This window comes from Erythrolamprus reginae, chromosome 2 (genome assembly GCF_031021105.1).
Source record: "Erythrolamprus reginae isolate rEryReg1 chromosome 2, rEryReg1.hap1, whole genome shotgun sequence".
NCBI lineage: Eukaryota > Metazoa > Chordata > Lepidosauria > Squamata > Dipsadidae > Erythrolamprus > Erythrolamprus reginae.
The window spans coordinates 8,757,768-8,780,572 of NC_091951.1; the positions used below are offsets into that span (position 1 = coordinate 8,757,768).

At 43.6% G+C, this 22,805-nt stretch overlaps 1 protein-coding gene across 1 annotated transcript; it reads left to right on the forward strand.

The window, feature by feature from the left end:
• Positions 1-311: 311 nt before the first annotated feature.
• LOC139159104 (vomeronasal type-2 receptor 26-like) lies at positions 312-20,894 on the forward strand. Its single transcript, XM_070736465.1, has 7 exons — positions 312-449; positions 2,815-2,992; positions 3,583-3,670; positions 13,664-13,727; positions 17,001-17,213; positions 18,606-18,732; positions 20,134-20,894. The coding sequence occupies exons 1-7, from the start codon at positions 312-314 to the stop codon at positions 20,892-20,894; spliced, it is 1,569 nt and encodes a 522-aa protein (XP_070592566.1).
• Positions 20,895-22,805: the final 1,911 nt, after the last annotated feature.

Genomic DNA, 22,805 nt, shown 5'->3' on the forward strand with positions numbered 1-22,805 from the left:
CATTTACAAATATTAAATGTTGATGGATGACTGTCATATTTATTGGTTTCAGCCTCAATAATCATGTGTTGATAAAGAGGATGGAATTGGAGAAACGGTATTTCATTACTGCTGTTGATGATGCTTTTATTAACCACAGTATTATTTTTTTTTACACTAGTGAAGCTTATACTTTCAAAGGAATAGAACGCTTTATTTTCACCATTCAAGAGATCAACAAAAATATTCAGTTCCAGAGCAATCTGACACTTGGCTACAATATCCATGACAACTATTTGAGAACACTTGGCACTTCAGAAGTCTTGTTGGACATGCTCTCTACTGGGAAAGCCAATGTTCCTAACTACAGCTGTGGAAGAAAAGATAATATTTTGGCTCTTCTTGATGCAGCTGACAGTGAGATTTCCATCCAGATGTCAACATTAGTAGGAACCTACAAAGTCCCACAGGTTTGTAGAAATAGCAAAAGCACTTAGACTTATATACCACTACAGAGTGCTTTAGAGCACTCTCTAAGCAGTTTACAGAATCAGCATATCGCCTCCAACAATCTGGGTCCACATTTTACCCACCTTGGAAGGATGGAAGGCTGAGTCATCCTTGAGCCTGGTGAGATTCGAACTGTTGAACTACAGCCAGCAGTCAGCAGAAGCAGCTTGCAGTACTGCACTCTAACCACTGTGCCACTCATAAGGTTGCTGTGTGTGTTTCTCTGCTGTATATATTATTATTATTTATTATTATTTATTGGATTTGTATGCCACCCCTCTCTGCAGACTCGGGGCGGCTAACAACAATGATAAAAAACAACATGTAACAATCCAATTTAATAAAACAACTAAAAACCCTTATTATAAAAACCAAACATACACACAAACATACCATGCATAACTTGTAATGGCCTAGGGGAAGGAATATCCTAACTCCCCCATGCCTGGCGACAAAGGTGGGTCTTGAGTAATTTGCGAAAGAAAAGGAGGGTGGGGGCCGTTCTAATCTCTGGGGGGAGTTGGTTCCAGAGGGCCGGGGCCGCCACAGAGAAGGCTCTTCCCCTGGGGCCCGCCAAATGACATTGTTTAGTTGACGGGACCCGGAGAAGGCGAACTCTGTGGGACCTTATCGGCCGCTGGGATTCGTGCGGTAGAAGGTGGTTCCGGATGTATTCTGGCCCAATGCCATGTAGGGCTTTAAAGGTCATTACCAACACTTTGAATTGTGACCGGAAACCGATCGGCAGCCAGTGCAGGCTGCGGAGTGTGGCCGCATTCTGCACGATCTGAAGTTTCCGAACACTTTTCAAAGGTAGCCCCATGTAGAGAGCGTTGCAGTAATCGAACCTCGAGGTGATGTGGTATTGGGTACAGGATTGTTCCATCTATATCTTATCTATGGAATTCAAGAGCAGCTTTTCACTATGTCCATTGTATGGGTCATGGCTGGGAATAGGGATATACTATACATTAGGATGGGAGCATGTATCAAAATAGCCATATTCTCTCATGATAGCAACTCTATTGCTTTGGGGACTTCTGTTGCATACTTGTGAAGGTGAGGAAACACTCAGTGTCCAATCAGTCTTCTGTACAATAGAAAAGTGCAGCACTGATGGAAAGCTTATATTTGGCACATGATCTTAGAAAAATGATGATTTTGCGGAACAAATGCCATATTTAAGAATATAATTTTGAAAGAGAAGATTCTCAACCATCAATAATAATAATAATAATAATAATAATAATAATAATAATAATAATAATAATAATAATAATAATTGTTCTGTTGGGCTCTCTGGTAGAATCCTCCCAAAAATTCACAGGTACAAATTTCAGACACACACACGTTTGAAAATTCAAAACAATGTTCTTTATAATGAAAATTCACTTAAACCAAGCCCTCTTTTGGGATAGCCAAGAGCACTCGTCTCCAAACAGACTGGTAATTTGTACAAGTCCCTTATCAGTTCTGTGATACTTAGATTGCAGCTGTGAGGCAATTCACAGTCCTTCTTCTTTCACAAAGTGAAACACACTTTGCTCTGGTTTAGTTTCAAAGCGGGGAAAAATCAGCACACAAAAGGTCAAACGCAGCAAAATAGTCACAAAACACAACGATCAGATAATCCTCCACAATGGCCAAACCCACAGGCTGCTATTTATAGCAGCCTCACTAATTACCACAGCCCCACCCAACCACAGGTGGCCTCATTTTCTTTGATAATAATCTCTCAGTTGCTGTTGCCTATGCATCGCACTCCGCATGTGTGGCTGTATCATTAACTCTTGTTCTGAATCCAAGGAGGAGCTAGATAATTGATCTCCTTCTGAGCTAATCATAATCATAATCGTAATCGTAATCGTAATCGTAATCGTAATCATAATCATTTATTAGATTTGTATGCCGCTCCTCTCCGAGGACTCGGAGCGGCTCACAACAAAGAAGTGAACTGCCGCACGAATCCCAGAGACCAGTTAGGTCCCACAGAGTGGGCCTTCTTTGAGTCCCATCAACTAAACAACAGGGCCGCCGATAGACCGGTACTACTGGGAGTGCCGTACCAGGCCCGGGCAAATTGGGGCCCGCAGTCAGCGGCTCCTTGCACATGCCCAGTCTGTACCCTCCCTCTTTTGCCGGCTGCCTGCCTTTACCCCACTCACCGGCTTCCATCGCTCCCACTGAAATCCCTGCCGCCGCCAGTGGCAACTTCGCCTAGCAGAACCGCTCTCCGAAGTTGACACATTTGGGGCAGGGCCCCCTAATTGGCTGGCGCTTCCGTCGCTCCGACTTGCCAAGCTCCGCCTTCCTCCGCCTTGATAGACAACCCCACCCCCTCTTCTCGGCTTTCTCCCGCCCCGCCCCCTCCCACCCCCTCCACCGCCGCCGCTTGGAGTACACGTGGGCGCTATTGCGGCTGGGCGCCTTTTTTGGGGCCATGTGCGCTACGCCCGGACGTTCGACCCACGGCCGGCCGGGAAGGGAGAACTTCTGGCAACAGGTGGGTTGAGGTAATGCCGTCAATCAGAGCTTCCCTTCGGTAAAAGAAAAATAACCCGGATGAATGGACGTGAGGGAAACTCGAGGCGCCTTCCCAAAGCAAAAGAAGGGAGGCTTGTTGTCGTGTGGGGCTGGTCTTCAGAACCCGGTTGTAACTTATACAACGATAGAATCCCTGTATTATCAGAGGGTCTCCAACCTTGGCGACTTTAAGACTTGTGGACTTCAACTCCCAGAGTTCCCCAGGCAGCTTCGCTGGCTGAGGAACTCTAGGAGTTGAAGTCCGCAAGTCTTAAAGTCGCCAAGATTGGAGACCTCCTGCTCTATCTACGGTGTAATCTGCCCAACGAGGTCTTTTAACCAGCCCGCCGCAGCTCACGAGATTTGAGGGACCGCTTATCCAGGTGGGCGTGGACCGGCAAGCCGCCCTCCGCTCTCTCTCTTTCTCTCTCTATTGCTGGCGTGGTGTATGAGAGAGAAAGAGAGAGAGCGGAGGGCGGCTTGCCGGTCCACGCCCGCCTGGATAAGCGGTCCCGCATGGCCCCAGCGCCGGACTCCGCCGTTGATCTCCGCCCCCGTTCGGCTCTGCAGCTGAGAAGCAGCAGCCACGTCCACCCCTTCGCCCTCCCCCCGCGTCTCTGGCACCCAGCGTCTGGCCCCACACCGCCTCCACCACCCGGTAACGTGCCCGATCTCTACCTCTCTCTTTCTCTCTTTGCTGCTGGTGTGGTGCATGAGAGAGAAAGAGAGAGAGAGAAAAAATAAGGGAGAGAGAAAGAGAGAGAAAGAAAGAGAGAGAAAGGAAGAGGAGAGATAGAGAAGGAGAGAGAGAAAGAGAGAGAAAGGAAGAGGAGAGATAGAGAAGGAGAGAGAGAAAGAGAGAGATACAAAGAGAGTGAGAGAAGGAGAGATAAGAGAGAGAAAGAAAGAGAGGGGCAGAGAGAAAGAAAGAGGGACAGAGAGAAAGAAATAGAGGGGCAGAGAGAAAGAAAGAGGGACAGAGAGAAAGAAAGAGGGACAGAGAGAAAGAAAGAGATGGACAGAGAGAAAGAAAGAGGGACAGAGAGAAAGAGAGGGACAGAGAGAAAGAAAGAGAGGGACAGAGAGAAAGAGAGAGGGACAGAGAGAAAGAAAGAGAGGGACAGAGAGAAAGAAAGAGAGGGACAGAGAGAAAGAAAGAGGGACAGAGAGAAAGAAAGAGGGACAGAGAGAAAGAAAGAGAGGGACAGAGAGAAAGAAAGAGAGGGACAGAGAGAAAGAAAGAGGGACAGAGAGAAAGAAAGAGAGGGACAGAGAGAAAGAAAGAGAGGGACAGAGAGAAAGAAAGAGGGACAGAGAGAAAGAAAGAGAAGAACAGAGAGAAAGAAAGAGAGGGACAGAGAAAGGGAGAGAGAGAAAGAGAAAGAAAGGTAGAGAGAAAGAGGGAGAGATAGAAAGAGAGTGAGTGAGAGAAAGAGAAGAGAGAGAAAGAAAGAGGGAGGGGGGAGAGAAAGAGGGAAAGACAGAGAGGGAGAGAGAAAGGAAGAAGAGAGATAGAAAGGGAGAGAGAGAGAAAGGAGGAGACAGAGAGGGAGAGAGAAAGAGGGAGAGATACAAAGAGAGTGAGTGAAAGAGAGAAGAGAGAGAAAGAAAGAAAGAGAGAAAGAAAGAGAAAGAGAGGACAGAGAGAAAGAGAGAGAGAGAATTAGAAAGACAGAAGGACAGAGAGAAAGGGAGAGAGAGAGAAAGAGGAAGAATAAATATTAAATATTGTATTTGTTCCCATTTTGTTTTTTACTTTAAATAAGGTATGTGCAGTGTGCATAGGGATTTGTTCACACGTTTTTTTAATAGTCCGGCCCTCCAACAGTCTGAGGGACAGTGAACTGGCCCCCTGTGTAAAAAGTTTGGGGACCCCTATCTACACTGTTCAAAAAAATAAAGGAAACACTTAAACAACACAATATAACTCCAAGTAAATCAAACTTCTGTGAAATCAAACTGTCCACTTAGGAAGCAACGCTGATTGACAACTTGGAGTTTATATTGTGTTGTTTAAGTGTTCCCTTCACTTTTTTTTGAGCAGTGTACTTTGAAATTAACTTGGATACCACGGGCTCGTTCAGACCTGCGTTCACCGATGGGCATAAAAACTAGATCGAAAAGGATATTAAGATGTGAAGCAATATGAAATTGTGTTTGGGTTTTTTTTTAACAGCTCCTATTTTAATACCACTGATAACTACACAACCCCCTGGATAATTAGAATAGAATAACAGTGGGAAAGCACCTTGGAGGTCTTCTAGTCCAACCCCCTGCTTAGACAGGAATCCTACACTACTTCAGACAGATGATTTTTTTTTAAAAAAAGTAGTTATTATGTAAACATTTAAAAAATAAGATAGTACATAATCTATCATTTTACAATATACTTATTTGTTTGTTTAAATTTTGTATTTGCATTTTATAAGACAAGCAACAAAACAACACAACATAACAAACACCACCCCCGTCCCTTTTGAACTGTTATCCTCACAGTTCCTTCTTTATATAGTTATACGGCCTGTAACATCAGCGGTTATTATATGATTATTCTATAGTTCCAGTAAAACTAAGGTCAAGTTGTTGCTATCATAATCTTATGAATAAAGTTAATTCTGTGAGCATTGGGTTTTATTTACAGCTATTTTCAGATGATTATCTAACATCTTCTTAAAAACTTTAAAAAAGTAGTTTTAAAATGGCGGGGGGGGCAGACACTTAGGCTGTATGGGGCCCCAAAATTCCTGATGGCGGCCCTGCTAAACAATGTCATTGGGCGGGACCCAGGGAAAGAGCCTTCTCTGTGGTGGCCCCGGGCCTCTGGAACCAGCTCTCCCGAGAGATTAGAATTGCCCCCACCCTCCTCGCCTTTTGTAAGCTCCTTAAAACCCACCTCTGCCATCAGGCATGGGGGAACTGAGATATTCCTTCCCCCTAGGCCTTTACAATTTATGCATGGTATGTTTGTGTGTATGTTTGGTTTTATAATAAGGGTTTTTAGTTGTTTTAGTATTAGATTGTTACATGCTGTTTTTATCATTGTTGTTAGCTGTCCCGAGTCTACGGAGAGGGGCGGCATACAAATCCAATAAATAATAATAATAAATAATAATAATAAAAATACTTGACATTAAATTCATGGATTTTATGGAGAGGTGTTTAAATTAAATAACGGGGATAGAGAGTTTATTGATTCAGAACACTTTGGTCCATAGCAATCAAAAACTAATAGGGTAATCAGTGTTTGCAACATAGATTTTTGTGTAGGTAAGAATATCAATCTTGCTGCCAAGGAAAATGAAGCTTTTGATAATGTGTGCTACACCATATGCATCAATAAAAAAGATAGTAAGGAAGTAGGGGAACTCAGACCCAAAACAGCTTATGTAGAAAGTAAATGCAGAGACCATTAAAAAAGACTCCAATGTCCATACACTAATACAGAGTATGAGACAATGGGGTGAATTAGAAATTCAAGTAAATGAGGGCAGATATGATATTGCTGCCATTATGGAAATTTAGTGGGATGAAACCCACCAATGGAATACACAACTAGAGGGTTTTAAATTACAGTATTTAAAAGAAACAGACCAAATAAAAGAGGAGGCAGAGTTGCAATATTTATTTATTTATTTCTTAGATTTGTATGCACCCCCTCTCCGTAGACTCAGGGCGGCTAACAACAGTAATAAACAGCATGTAACAAATCGAATGTTTAAAATAATTTAAAAACCCTTATTAAAACCAAACATACACACAAACATACCATGCATAAATTATATAGGCCTAGGGGGAAAAGGGTAGTTCAGTTTCCCCAAGCCTGATGACAGAGGTGAGTTTTGAAGAGCTTACGAAAGGCAAGGAGGGTGGGGGCAATTCTGATCTCCGGGGGGAGCTGGTGCCAGAGTGTCGGGGCCGCCACAGAGAAGGCTTTTCCCCTGGGTCCCACCAGACAACATTGTTTAGTTGACGGGACCCGAAGAAGACCGACTCTGTGGGACCTAACCGGTCGCTGGGATTCGTGTGGCAGAAGGTGGACCCGGATGTATTCTGGTCCGTTGCCACGAAGGGCTTTATAGGTCATAACCAACAGTTTGAATTGTGACCGGAAACTGATAGGCAACCAATGCAGACTGCAGAGTGTTGGTGTAACATGGGCATACCCTAGGGAAGCCCATGATTGCTCTCACAGCTGCAATATATAAAGAAATAACTATATCTTTACCAAAATAGAGCTCAATATAAAAGTGGGTTGGGAGGGAATGATATTGCAATAGATGAATACTATTTTTAAATTTATTTTCATTTCATTTTTTTTATTTGTCAAGCGTATATATGATTATAGACAAAGTATAAACTTTGATTGTGAATAAATAAGATGTATAAACATGTTATGAGTACAAGAGATGGTTATGGATACATGTACATGTCAAACGCTCCAAACTAGACGGCAAAAAATATGACTTCAGCAACAGAGTATAATCAATGCCTGGAATGCACTACTCTGTGGTTTCTACTCCTAACCCCAAAACCTTTTGTTGTATCCTGTTAATGGCTACCTTGTAACTCTGTAAATAGTTTGTTCCTCTTTCAGCGCTGTCTGAGCCCAAGCAGGAAGTCGCTCCTGATTGGCTCAGACGCGGCCGGCTCTGGCTTTGGCGGGAACCGCAAATATATAAAAGGAGCGGTTTCTCCAGCCAGAGTCAGTCGGTACTCGCTGAATTGTCACTTTACCTTGCTGAGCTGTCACTTGTTCTCTGAGCTGAATAAAAGTACCGATTGCTCAAAACCCTGTCTCTGGGTCTACTTCACTGGCGACGAACGGACGGAAGAAACTTCGCGTGCAACATGGACAAAATCCAGATCGGCCAGGCTCCGGAACTCTTCGATCCCGAGAAATCGACATGGGACGAGTACATGGCCACCTTCGAGATCTTCCTCGAGGCGGCGGGAATGCAGGACGCCGAAGCCGATCGCAGACGGGCTATTTTCCTTAACTACTGCGGCGCAGAAATCCGCAGACTAGCCCAAACTCTCACCGAACCAGAACAAGCAAGAGCCACAGCGTGGGACGTCCTACAACAAAAACTGGCGAGCCATTTCAAGCCGACCAAACCAGCCATGGTTTTTCGGCATCAATTCCACATGATGGTTCAGAGGGAAACCGAGTCGATCAGCCAGTTTACAACGCGGCTGCGAACGGTACTTGCTCAATGCAAGTTTAAAGACCCGGAAGCTCGCCTCACCGACGCCCTGGTTTTCGGCATGAAAAGCAACACGGTGAGAAATAAACTCCTCATCGAAGAAGAGCCGACTCTACAAACCGTAATTAAACTGGCGCAAACCGCAGAAGCAGCCGACGCAGCGGCGAGAGAATTGAAAGAGCACGGAAGGCGAGAACTCATTGCAAAAATCGACTCCGCGTCTCCCAGCGCCGTGGAAACAGACAACAGCCAACAAATTCCCAGCGGAGACAACTGCCTCCTGGTGCAAGACCAGCCGAGACACCTGAGAGCTACTCACCCAGCCCCCTGCGCGGGCTGCCGGGGAAATCACCAGCGCCATCGATGCCCCTTCCGAGACGCTACATGCCGCCGTTGCAACCGGAGAGGCCACATCGCCATCGCATGCAGAGCAACAGCGCCAGAGGAAACATTTGCCACACCGCAATACCAGCGACCTCAAAACCAGACCCCCCAAGCGCGAGAAAGGAGACCATTCCGCAACGCGGGTCAAAGGAACTACTCAACCGCTAACCGCGACTACTATAGAGGTAACTCTCAATTTTCCGTGAATAACACGGCAACCAAAAAAGGGGCTAAAATTGTTATATCACTGTTACTCAATAACCAACCTTGCTCAATGGAGCTGGATACGGGCTCTAGATATACCATCATGCCCTGGGAAAAATTTAAACTGTATATGCCTAATGTATCTAAGGCTGACCTAAATCAAACCTCTTTGGTGATTAGAGACTTTCAGGAGGGAGTAATCTCGGTCTTGGGAGCAGCAAACGTACCTATCGCATTCAAGAATGTTAAATGTACCCTTCCCATGCTTATTGTAACAGGGGCCAAGCACTCTCTTCTGGGTCTAGCATGGATGGAACCACTGGGGATCGAGATTTCGGGTGTGTGTAATGTAAACTGTTATGATATGCCTAACTTTGTGAAAGAGTTCCCTGAAGTGTTCAGCCCCACACTGGGATTGTATAAGGGGCCCCCTATATCTTTCTCTATTGACCCCAAGGTCCCACCGATCAGACTAAAACCTCGCAGGGTCCCCCTGCCGCTCCTCCCCAAACTAGACATACAGCTGGACAAACTCATTAGCCAAGGTATTTTGGTCCCTGTGGAGCAGGGGCCATGGGAAACTCCCATAGTTACCCCTCTGAAGCCAGATGGCTCTTTAAGAGTTTGCGCTGATTACAAATCGACCCTAAACAAGGCACTCCAACACCACCCCTACCCCATCCCGGTTGTGCAACAACTGCTACACTCCCTGGGGGAGGGGAAAAGGTTCGCAAAGATCGACCTGGCGCAGGCTTACCAGCAACTTCCGGTCGATGAACAAACAGCAAACGCTCAAACAATTGTAACGCACAGGGGGGCTTTCAAATGCACGAGGTTACAGTTTGGGGTAAGCATAGCCCCAGGAATATTCCAGAGCATTATGGAACGCCTATTGTCAGGGGTAAATGGGGCCATTCCATACTTTGATGACATCTTAATTGCAGGGGAAAACCAGGAACAAGTAAACAAAAGAATAAGGGAAGTACTTAAGAGGTTACAGGACAAAGGTTTAAGAATCAAGCCTGATAAATGTGTCTGGGGAACCAACAGTATAGAATTCCTAGGATATAAAATAGATAAGGAAGGTATCCACCCCACAACAGAGAAGCTGAGAGCAATTAGAGAAGCCCCAGAGCCACGAGATAAGAATGAGTTGCAGGCATTTTTGGGCCTCCTTAATTTTTATTCCGTTTTTTTAAAGCAGAAGGCAACAGTAGCAGAGCCTCTCCATCGTTTACTCCAGAAGGAAGCCCGCTGGACATGGGGGAAAACTGAACGTGAAGCTTTTTCTCAAATAAAAAATTTATTAACTTCTAAAAGTGTAGTAGTCCAATATAGTGCTTCACTACCCATTAGGCTCACGTGCGACGCTTCGCCGTACGGCATAGGAGGAGTCCTAGCTCACGTTCTACCTAATAAGACAGAGGCCCCAATAGCATTTTTTTCAAGAACCATGACCAGCACAGAAAGGAATTATAGCCAGTTAGACAAGGAGGCTCTAGCATTAGTGGCAGGGGTGAAGAAGTTTCACAATTACATTTTTGGAAGAAGCTTTGAGCTAGTCACTGACCACAAACCCCTACTAGGCCTGCTAGCCCCCAACAAGCCCACTCCACCTTTTATGTCTCCAAGACTAATCAGATGGGCTCTTTTCCTCTCAGGGTATCAGTATGAGCTCACCCACAAGGGGGGGAAGGAAATCAATCATGCAGACGGTCTCAGCAGATGCCCCATAACAGACTTAGTGGAAGACCCTGCTCCTTCCACAGATGTGTTAATGATAGAACTCGAGGAAAACCCACTAACCACAGCAAAAGAGGTAGCTGCACACACGCAGCAAGATCAAATCCTTAAACAAGTGGTGAACTGTGTTCTAAAGGGATGGCAAAATGATGTTGTGAAACCTGAATTGTGTGATTTTAAAAACAAGAGACTTGAGTTATCGTATGTAAAAGGTTGTTTGCTGTGGGGGGATAGAGTGATCATCCCCAAAAGCCTAAGGGGAAAGGTACTCAAAATGTTACATGTGGGTCATCCTGGGATTGTCAGGATGAAGAGCCTGGCAAGGGGGCATTTATGGTGGCCAGGGCTGGATGCTGATATTGAGAGTTGGGTTTCAAAGTGTGATCCGTGCCAAGAGTCACGGCCCAGTCCCCCCAAAACAACTCCGGCTGAGTGGGAACAGCCTGCTGGTCCTTGGTCTAGAATCCACATTGATTTTGCTGGCCCAGTGGGGTCTCAGTATTTTTTAATAGTGGTTGATGCTTTCTCCAAATGGTTGGAAATAATAGCAATGAACAACATAACCACAAGTGCCACTATCAAGGTATTGAGCAGACTGTTTGCATCCCATGGTTGCCCAGATCTCTTAGTGTCTGACAATGGGCCACAGCTAACAGCCAGGCAATTCGAATTGTTCCTAGATGGCCTAGGGGTCAGGCATGCCCTCATCTCGCCTTATTCGCCCTGGGCTAACGGATTGGCAGAACGTTACGTACGGGTGGCAAAGGAGGCATTGCGCAGGTCAGGCCCTGGGGATGTGCAACAGAACTTGGACCAATTCTTACTCACCCAACACATTACCCCTAACTCGCACACACATGTAAGCCCTGCAGAGTTATTGATGGGAAGGAAGTTGAGGTCACCACTAGACAGGTTAAACCCAAGGTTCTGTGTTAATAATAACCAAATGTGTACAAAACCTGAAAGAGAAATGTATTTGGGACAAAATGTATATGTAAAAAGTTTTGATGGAAATGTAAACTGGATGAAGGGAATTATTGTTAAGCAAAATGCACCTAAGACCTATGTTGTTAAACTAGAGGATGGTCGTTTGTGGAAACGACACATAGACCACATTCGGAAGCGAACAGAAAATCAATTGCCACAAACCGCTGACATGGACTCTCCCCCTTCAACAGACTTTAGTACATTGCCCGAAATAAGAGACACGCAAAGAGACTTATCGGGCCAGGGGGAACCATCCAGCGACGACGAACCATCCTCGTCCTCCGAAGCCTTCGTTGGGCCCGCCAGGCCAAGTCCGCAACACCGGGAGAACAGCGGCGAGCCATCCTCCACAGTCGGTGGCGAAGGAGAAATTGAACTGCGCAGGTCAGCGCGAGCTCCTCAGAGGCCCCACCGATTGGACGACTTTGTCACATGGCTTTCTTGATGGATGTGTCCAACTATGAGGGGAGGGGTGTTGTATCCTGTTAATGGCTACCTTGTAACTCTGTAAATAGTTTGTTCCTCTTTCAGCGCTGTCTGAGCCCAAGCAGGAAGTCGCTCCTGATTGGCTCAGACGCGGCCGGCTCTGGCTTTGGCGGGAACCGCAAATATATAAAAGGAGCGGTTTCTCCAGCCAGAGTCAGTCGGTACTCGCTGAATTGTCACTTTACCTTGCTGAGCTGTCACTTGTTCTCTGAGCTGAATAAAAGTACCGATTGCTCAAAACCCTGTCTCTGGGTCTACTTCACCTTTAACCTCCAATTATGTACAATTTACTCTCCCTCTTTCTAAGATGTCTGTAAGGGCCATGCATAAGAGCACCATTGTGCTACCATCCCTGTCCTACTATCTTCTACCATTACTTTTTATCATTACTTACCCAATGTTTTACTGTGGTACCTCTAGATTCTATCAGTTCCTAGATAGAAGGGTTCTTTGGTACTGAGATGATAGTAGAGCATTTGCAGCAGGAAGGAACATAGCACAACTCTAGTGATTTGTTGAAGATTTGGGTGAAGATGGGGGCCAATTGGTCAGCACAGACTTTTAAGCAAGAAGGAGTTATCTTGTGTGGGCCTGGTGCTTCTGTCTGTGAAATAGATCTTTCCCTTCCTTTTCTGTGATCACTAAGAGTTGTAAATCCAATGGGATGGGTTCAGTTGTAGAAGATGTGGCTGTTGTTAGTGTGTCAGGGATGGAGGTTGTGCAGATAGGTGGTTGCGGTTTCTTTTCAAACCTGAAGTAGAACACATTCAGGTCATCTGCCAGTCTTCTTAATATTCTTTGTTTAATATTTTAAATAATGGCCAATGGACAAACTATTCTAAGATGTTTATCAAAATGAAGTTGAATTTATTAAAGACTCATATTTTGGAGTTTCCTTCTTCTTTGCTTTTCCAGATCAGTCATACAGTTGTTTCAGAAACTCTGAGTGATAAAAGTAAATTCCCTTTTTTCCACCGGATGCTCCTCAAAGAAGGGTTTCGGTATTCAGCAATTGTCCGAGTGCTTCTACACTTCAGATGGACCTTGATTGGTCTCCTTGCTCCAGACACAGAGGAAGGAGAGAATTTCCTCAGGACTTTTCCTCATTTGCTTGTCAGGAATGGAATTTGTGTTGTTATATCAAAAGAATTCTCACTAACTCTAGCACCCTTGAAGGGTTCCAGCTTTTCTCAGTGGAAACAAGTCAACGTCTTTGTTCACTTCACGGAACACATTATCGCTTTAGTCACATTTAATATTTTTCAACTAACATTTGACACTTTGTCAGGACCCATCAGACAGAAAATCTGGATCACCACAACTTTGGGACACTGTATAATATCTCATCATGGATTTCACAAATACATCCATAGTATTTGGAGCTTTGAATTTATGCAAAAAACAAACCCAAAATATGGTGCTTTTGAACCCTTTTCCTTTGTAGACTCCCAATATAAAGACAAGAATTTTCAGTGCTCTTTTTCAAAGCTTGTTTTTTCTATCAAAGGCCGGAAAAGATGCACCCAAAAAACTCCAGTGGAGACAGAAGATGAACTGAACGGGATGTGGGTTGAAAACAGTGACTCTATTTATGTTATCTTTATGACTCTGGCCCATGTCTTGAAGGCTGCATATTCTTCCAGATCCTGGATGAAAAGGAAGGAGGACCAAGAGACACTGGAGTCTGCAAGGCTGCAGCCATGGCAGGTATGGGATCCCAACAATGATCCAACAAACTAAATCCCTCCAGAGAAGGAATCCATTAGAGAAAGAGGGGAATCATATCAATTTCCTTAAGCTACAAAAAAGCCAACAGATTTGGCAGATCTAGTTGCTGGGAAGCATGATTTACAAGATATAGTTTGATATTAAACACTTCAAATTTAAAAAGAGTGGTTGATTGATTGATTGATTGATTGATTGATTGATTGGTTGGTTGGTTGGTTGGTTGGTTGGTTGGTTGGTTGGTTGGTTGGATTCTATGCCGCCCCTCTCGGAGGACTCGGGGTGGGCTCACAACATATAATACACAGTATACAAAATCTTGAATCCAATTAATGAATAGAATAGAATAGAATAGAATTTTATTGGCCAAGTGTGATTGGACACACAAGGAATTTGTCTTGGTGCATATGCTCTCAGCGTACATAAAAGAAAAAGATACATTTGTCAAGAATCATGTGGTACAACACTTAATGATTGTTATAGGGGTCAAATAAGCAAGGAAGAAACAATCAATATTAATAAAAATCTTAGGATACAAACAACAAGTTACAGTCATACAAGGAAAAGGATGATAGGAATGATGAGAAAAGCTAGTAGAAATAGAAGTGCAGATTTAGTAAAAAGTCTGACAGTGTTGAGGGAATTATTTGTTTAGTAGAGTGATGGCATTCTGGGGGAAAACTATTCTTGTGTCTAGTTGTCTTGGTGTGCAGTGCTCTGCAGCGATGTTTTGAAGGTAGGAGTTGAAACAGTTTATGTCCAGGAAGCGAGGGGTCAGTAAATATTTTCCCCAAATTTAACACACTGTCAGTGAACCAGCTAGCAGCTGAGAAATAAATTCCAATCCACTGCTGTGTAAACACAGAACGTTCCATTTATTATCAGAGCCATGTCTGGATTCTAGCCGTGATATTACCAGAACTGAATTTCACTTCTGTGATTTATTCAGGTTAAAGTTCATTTCCACAACCCCACACCCACAAGTGCAATGCATGTACCAATCTGTGGAAGGGAATGCTTAGCTTCTCCTTGTACAGTCGATCTATGGCTCTGCACAAAGAATGTGCTGTAGTTCCAACGTCTCTCTCTCTCTCTCTCTTACTACTCCCATTTCCCTATCACTGTTATTCTGTCAGGAGGCCTGACACACACACACACCAAAAAAGTATAAAAACAATCATTCCACTCAACATTCTCTCAACACATTCATTGGCCAGGGAGCAAGGATCTAATGGCCCCAGGCCTGGCGGCATAAATGAGTCTTCAGACTCTTACTGAAGGTGAGGAGGGGGGGCAATATCCAGGGGGAGCTGATTCCAGAGGGCCGGGGCCCTCACAGAGAAGGCTCTCCCCCTAGGCCCCACCAAACAACATTGTCTAGTTGACGGAACCTGGAGAAGGCAGACTCTATGGGACCTTACCAGTCACTGGGATTCATGCGGCAGAAGGCGGTCTCGGAGGTATTCTGGTCCCATGCCATGTAGGGCTTTATGGGTCATAACCAACATTTTGGATTGAGTCCAGAAACCAATTGGTAGCCAATGCAGACCGCAGAGTGTTGGAGAGATATGCACATGTCTGGCCAAGCCCTTGACTGCTTTCGTGGCTGCATGTTGCAAATTTGTAGTTTCTGAACACTTTTCAAAGGTATCCCCACTTAGAGAGCATTGTAGCAGTCGAACCTCAAGATGATAAGGGCATGAGTGACCGTGAGCATAGACTCCCTATCTAGGTAGGGCCATACCCAGGGGTGGACTGCTGCCCAGATAGGGGGGAATGCAGTGGGGTAGCAAAAATGGAGCTCCACCCCAGAGCACCGAATTTGCAGTGAAAGATGTTGAAAGAAAATGCAGGGCGTCCTGCATAAGCCACGCCCACAGTGTGGTAATAAAAATTTTGGTAGCCCTTCACTGGCTGCAATTGGTGCACCAGGCAAACCTGGGCAAACGCCCCACTCGCCACAGCCAAAAGATGATGTTCGAAAGTCAGCTGTGGATTGAGAACGCCCAAGTTGTAGACCCTTTCTGATGAGGTCAAAAGTTTTCCCCACCCCAGTTTGATGGATGGACAGATGGAATTGTCCTTGGGAGGCAGTACCCACAACTTTCCTAGAATGGAAAGTGCCTGGAGGCTGTTAGGGTCTGGATGGGTGTCAACAGACTCAAACTCAACCCTGATAAGACAGAGTGGCTGTGGGTCTTGCCTCCCATGGACAATTCCATTTGTCCATCCATCACCCTGGGGAGGGAATTACTGACCCCCTCAGAGAAGGTCCACAACTTGGGCGTCCTCCTCGATCCACAGCTTACATTAGAGAAACATCTTTCAGCTGTGGTGAGGGGAGGCATTTGCCCAGGTTCGCCTGGTGCACCAGTTGCGGCCCTACCTGGACCGGGAGTCACTGCTCACAGTCACTCATGCCCTCATCACCTCAAGGTTCAACTACTGTAATGCTCTCTACATGGGGCTACCTTTGAAGAGTGTTCAGAAACTTCAGATCGTGCAAAACGCAGCTGCGAGAGCAATCATGGGCTTCCCCAGGTATGCCCATGTCACACCAGCACTCCACAGTCTGCATTGGTTGCCGATCAGTTTCCGGTCACAATACAAAGTGTTGGTTATGACCTATAAAGCCTTTCATGGCAGCAGACCAGAATATCTCTGAGACCACCTTCTGCCACACGAATCCCAGCGACCTGTTAGGTCCCAAAGAGTTGGCCTTCTCCGGGTCCCGTCGACGAAACAATGTCATCTGGCGGGACCCAGGGGAAGAGCCTTCTCTGTGGTGGCCCCGACTCTCTGGAACCAACTCCCCCCAGAGATTAGGATTGCCCCCACCCTCCTTGCCTTTCGCAAACTCCTTAAAACCCACCTCTGCCGTCAGGCATGGGGAAATTGATTCCCCTGGGCCCTCCCCGCTTCGTGTATGGTTTGTATGAGATGTATGATTGTTTTTTATATTAAGGGTTTTTAAATTGTCTTTTTTAACTATAGGATTTGTATTGTTTTGTTGTTGTAAGCCACTCCAAGTCTCTGGAGAGGGGCGGCATACAAATCTAATAAATAATAATAATAGTAATAGTAATAATAATAATAATAATAATAACAACAACAACAATAATAATAAATAAATAAATAAATAAATAAATAATAACTGGTCACCGCCATCGTCTGTCCAAAAAGATAGGTGGGATACCAGGTGGGATAGCAAACCAAGGTTTCTGCTTTTAATAGTCCTGGATATTTCTATTGCAGTTCCATCCCTTTCTGGAGAAGAATGAGTTCTACAATCTTTCCCATTGGAATCTTTACATGGACCATAATGGAGAAATAGCTGCAGATATGGACATTGAGTTCTTGGTGATTTCATCCGAAGGGGATTTGATGAAAAGGAAACTGGGGAGTATTGAAAGACAGAGAATTAATATTAACGAAATTGCTCTTTCATGGCTAAATCTGCTCAACAAGGTGGGTCAGTAGACCAGCGTAACACAATATACCTAATATACTTGGACTTCAGTAAAGAGACTATGACCAATTGGGCAACACAATAAAAATATCGGTGTACAGGTTGGGCAACACAATCAAAAATACAAATCTAATATGTTATTGTTATTGTTATTGTTATTGTTTTATTGTTATTGTTATTGGTATGTCAGTACAACACAGCAAACGAGATCACTATGCTGGATTTCGTATTTCATCACCAGTCGGACACTTCCCAAGCACCTAGGACTGCGTGATGTAGCGGCAAATTATGTTTGCCGATCCCAGTAAAGCGGCCTTTTGCAATTGACAGATGGAGATTTTGTCAATTCCGATGGTTCTCAAATGTCCCCTGAGATCCTTTGGCACTGTGCCCAGCGTGCCAAGTAGAAACATAGAAACATAGAAACATAGAAGTCTGACGGCAGAAAAAGACCCCATGGTCCATCTAGTCTGCCCTTATACTATTTTCTGTATTTTATCTTAGGATGGATATATGTTTATCCCAGGCATGTTTAAATTCAGTTACTGTGGATTTATCTACTACGTCTGCTGGAAGTTTGTTCCAAGGATCTAAAATAATATTTTCTCATGTTGCTTTTGATCTTACCCCCAACTAACTTCAGATTGTGTCCCCTTGTTCTTGTGTTCACTTTCCTATTAAAAACACTTCCCTCCTGAACCTTATTTAACCCTTTAACATATTTAAATGTTTCGATCATGACCCCCTTTTCCTTCTGTCCTCCAGACTATACAGATTGAGTTCATTAAGTCTTTCCTGATACGTTTTATACTTAAGACCTTCCACCATTCTTGTAGCCCGTCTTTGGACCCGTTCAATTTTGTCAATATCTTTTTGTAGGTGAGGTCTCCAGAACTGAACACAGTATTACAAATGTGGTCTCACCAGCATTCTATATAGCGGGATCATAATCTCCCTCTTCCTGCTTGAAGTACCACTGGGACCACTTTCACTGGCTTATGCCAGAGTCATTATTATTATTATTATTATTATTATTATTATTATTATTATATTATTTTTCTTCCATTCTACCCACAAGAGAATGACACCCAGCTAGAGTACACAAAATCGCATAAATAAAGACCAAAAGCAACATGAGAAAATATTATTTTACTGAAAGAGTAGTAGATCCTTGGAACAAACTTCCAGCAGACGTGGTCGGTAAATCCACAGTAACTGCATTTAAACATGCCTGGGATAAATATATATCCATCCTAAGATAAAATACAGAAAATAGTATAAGGGCAAACTAGATGGACCATGAGGTCTTTTTCTGCCGTCAGACTTCTATGTTTCTATGGATGCTTCTCTCCCAATATATTTTCTTTAGCATTTCTTTTTTTTCTGCTTAGTCTCTTCCTCAATCCCAATGTGTGGAAAGTTGTCGTGCTGGATTTGTTAAGCAGAAGCGAGAAGGAGAGCCTGCTTGCTGCTATGACTGCATTCCTTGTCCTGAGGGGACTATCTCCATCCATGAAGGTAGGGGAACGCAATGAAAAGGGTCTCAATTCCCCCATGCCTGATGGCAGAGGTGGGTTTTAAGGAGCTTACGAAAGGCCAGGAGGGTGGGGGAAGTTCTAATCTCAGGGGGGAGCTGGTTCCAGAGGGTCGGGGCCGCCACAGAGAAGACTCTTCCCCTGAGCCCTGCCAAATGACATTGTTTAGTCGACGGGACCCGGAGAAGGCCAACTCTGTGGGACATAATCAGTCGCTGGGATTCATGCAGCAGAAGGCGGTCCCGGAGATATTTTGGTCCGATGCCATGAAGGGCTTTATAGGTCATAACCAACACTTTGAATTATGACCGGAAATTGATCGGCAACCAATGCAGACTGCGGAGTGTTGGTGTAACATGGGCATACCTAGGGAAGCCCATGATTGCTCTCGCAGCTGCATTCTGCACGATCTGAAGTTTCCGAACACTTTTCAAAGGTAGCCCCATGTAGAGAGAATTACAGTAGTCGAACCTCGAGGTGATGAGGGCATGAGTGACTGTGAGCAGTGAGTCCCGATCCAGATAGGGCCGCAACTGGTGCACCAGGCGAACCTGGGCAAACGTCCCCCTCGCCAGAGCTGAAAGATGGTTCTCTAATGTGAGCTGTGGATCGAGGAGGACGCCCAGGTTGCGCACCCTCTCCGAGGGTGACTTTAATCTCCTTAGAGAAGACTATAAAGCACATGAAGTAGTAAAGTAAAGTAAAAAAGACTGTAAAGGACAATTACTTATCTAGAAGGAAGAATAGCAGAAAAATCTTGAGGAAAGGCACAGGAAGAGATAGGGCATGATCAGATTGGACAAACTTCTCTACTGCCAGAAAAAATATTTTGCTTTCTAGGTTGGATTGCAAATTATTTGCAGAACTAGCTGCCCCCTCACCTAATTAGATTTCAAAAGACAGGCATTCAGGGTCAAATATATTAAGAAATGCCGTCTGACAGGATCCAAGAAATATATATAGAAAGATTAACTGATACATTATCTATCTCTAATAATGTAGGTTCTGCAAGTTACACAAAATATTCCTGTGCCAGGGCTTCTTGTGATTTCTTAAATTATAAAATAAAGCTGTTTTTTTTAAAGAAAATGATAATATTCTTACAATTTTTTGTAGAGATTTTAAGCAATGCTTCTCGGAAAATGCTGCTAGTAATAAATGTTGTCCCAGGAAAGTATTTTTTAAAAGGTGAAATACAGAATATTTTTTTAAAATATTGCTTTTATGGTTTACTATTCAGATACAGAAAAATGCATCAAGTGTCCAGATGAAAAATATCCAAATGAGGATAGAATCCAATGTATCCACAAAGTTATATCCTTCCTTTCTTACGAAGAATATCTGGGAATCATTCTGGTCTCCTTTGCCCTATTCTTGTTCTTAGACACAGGCCTTGTTTTAATCATATTCATTAAACATCAGGAAACTCCCATTGTCAAAGCCAACAACCGAGACCTCTCTTACATCCTGCTGGTATCTCTCCTGCTTTGCTTCTTGTCTCCTTTTCTCTTCATTGGTCAACCAAGAGAAATCACTTGCCTTCTCCGACAGACAGTTTTCAGCATCATCTTCTCAGTTGCCGTTTCTTCTCTCTTGGCCAAAACAATCACAGTGGTGCTGGCTTTCCTGGCCACAAAACCAGGAAATCGAGTGAAGAGATGGTTGGGGAAGAGCTTGGCCAACTCCATCATCCTTTCTTGTTCTAGTGTCCAAATTATGATCTGCTCCATCTGGTTGGGAGTTTCTCCCCCATTCCGTGACTCAGACTTTCATTCCCAACCTAGGGTGATCATCCTGCAATGCAATGAAGGCTCTGTTTTCATGTTCTACGTTACCCTCAGCTACATGGGCTTCCTGGCTGCCATCTGCTTCACAGTGGCTTTCCTGGCCAGGAATCTCCCTGGAGCCTTCAACGAAGCCAAGCTGATCACCTTCAGCATGCTGGTCTTCTGCAATGTCTGGATCTCCTTCCTGCCCTCTTATCTGAGCACCAAGGGGAAGTACATGGTGGCTGTGCAGGTCTTCTCAATCTTGGCTTCCAGTGTTGGTCTGTTGGTCTGTGTCTTCATCCCAAAGTGCTACATTATCATTCTGAGGCCAGACTTGAATACAAAGGAGCATCTTACGACCAGAAGAAATGAATAAATGTAAATTATAGGAATTTCCAAACTCAACACCTTCCAACAGGCCAAGCATAGAAATTATTATTATTATTATTATTATTATTATTATTATTATTATTATTATTATTATTATTATTATTAATAATAATTATTATTATTATTATTTATTATTTATTTATTATTTATTTATTATTTATTTATTATTTATTTATTATTTATTTATTATTTATTTATTATTTATTTATTATTTATTACTTATTACTTATTACTTATTACTTATTACTTATTACTTATTACTTATTACTTATTACTTATTACTTATTACTTATTACTTATTATTTATTTATTTATTTATTTATTTATTTATTTATTTATTTATTTATTTATTTATTTATTTATTTATTTATTTATTTATTTATTTATTTATTTATTTATTTATTGGATTTGTATGCCGCCCCTCTCCGTAGACTCGGGGCAGCTAACAACAATGATAAAAACAGCATGTGGCAATCCAATTAATAAAACAACTAAAAACCATTATTATAAAACCAAACATACCATGCATAACTTGTAATGGCCTAGGGGGAAGGAATATCTCAACTCCCCCATGCCTGGTGGCATAAGGGAGTCTTGAGTAGTTTACGAAAGACAGGGAGGGTGGGGGCAGTTCTAATCTCTGGGGGGAGTTGGTTCCAGAGGGTCGGGGCTGCCACGGAGAAGGCTCTTCCCCTGGTGTCTGCCAAACGACATTGTTTAGTCGACAGGTCCCGGAGAAGGCCAACTCTGTGGGACCTTATCGGTCGCTGGGATTTGTGCGGTAGCAGGCGGTTCCGGAGATAATCTGGTCCAATGCCATGTAGGGCTTTAAAGGTCATGGCCAACACTTTGAATTGTGACCAGAAACTGATCTATAGCCAATGCAAGCCACGGAGTGTTGAAGAAACATGGACGAATCTTGGAAGCCCCACGACGGCTCTCGCGGCTGGGTTCTGCACGATCTGAAGTTTCCGAACACTTTTCAAAGGTAGCCCCATGTAGAGAGCTTGTTAAAGAGAAATTGTTGCAAACTATCCCCAATACAGATTTTGAGCTGAAATAATCAAAGGGCAATTGGAAGATAGTGTCTTCCATCCTTATACAGTATAATTTCAAATGTGGATAATCTGGATTACCCACCTGGTCAAATTATGTAGAAATAAAATAAGAGGGTGGATGAAATGCATCAGTGTAAATTGTTTTACGAAACTATTCCTAAAGAATTGAGAGTATCCATATTTAAGTATCTCATAAATGTGGTGTAAGAAAGGGAGGTGGGATTGGCATAAATACTCCTTACTAAATTGCAACAATTCATCTATCTCATCATTTTGATTGTTGACACTCAGGAGTTATTTAGAAACATAGAAACATAGAAGACTGACGGCAGAAAAAGACCTCATGGTCCATCTAGTCTTCCCTTATACTATTTCCTGTATTTTATCTTACAATGGATATATGTTTATCCAAGGCATGTTTAAATTCAGTTACTGTGGATTTACCAACCACGTCTGCTGGAAGTTTGTTCCAAGGATCTACTACTCTTTCAGTGAAATAATATTTTCTCACGTTGCTTTTGATCTTTCCCCCAACTAACCTCAGATTGTGCCCCCTTGTTCTTCTGTTCACTTTCCTATTAAAAACACTTCCCTCCTGAACCTTATTTAACCCTTAACATATTTAAATGTTTCGATCATGTCCCCCCTTTTCCTTCTGTCCTCCAGACTATACAGATTGAGTTCATTCAGTCTTTCCTGATACGTTTTATGCTTCAGACTTTCCACCATTCTTGTATCCCCCCCCCCTGTCTTTGGACCTGTTCAATTTTGTCAATATCTTTTTGTAGGTGAGATCTCCAGAACTGAACACAGTATTCCAAATGTGGTCTCACCAGTGC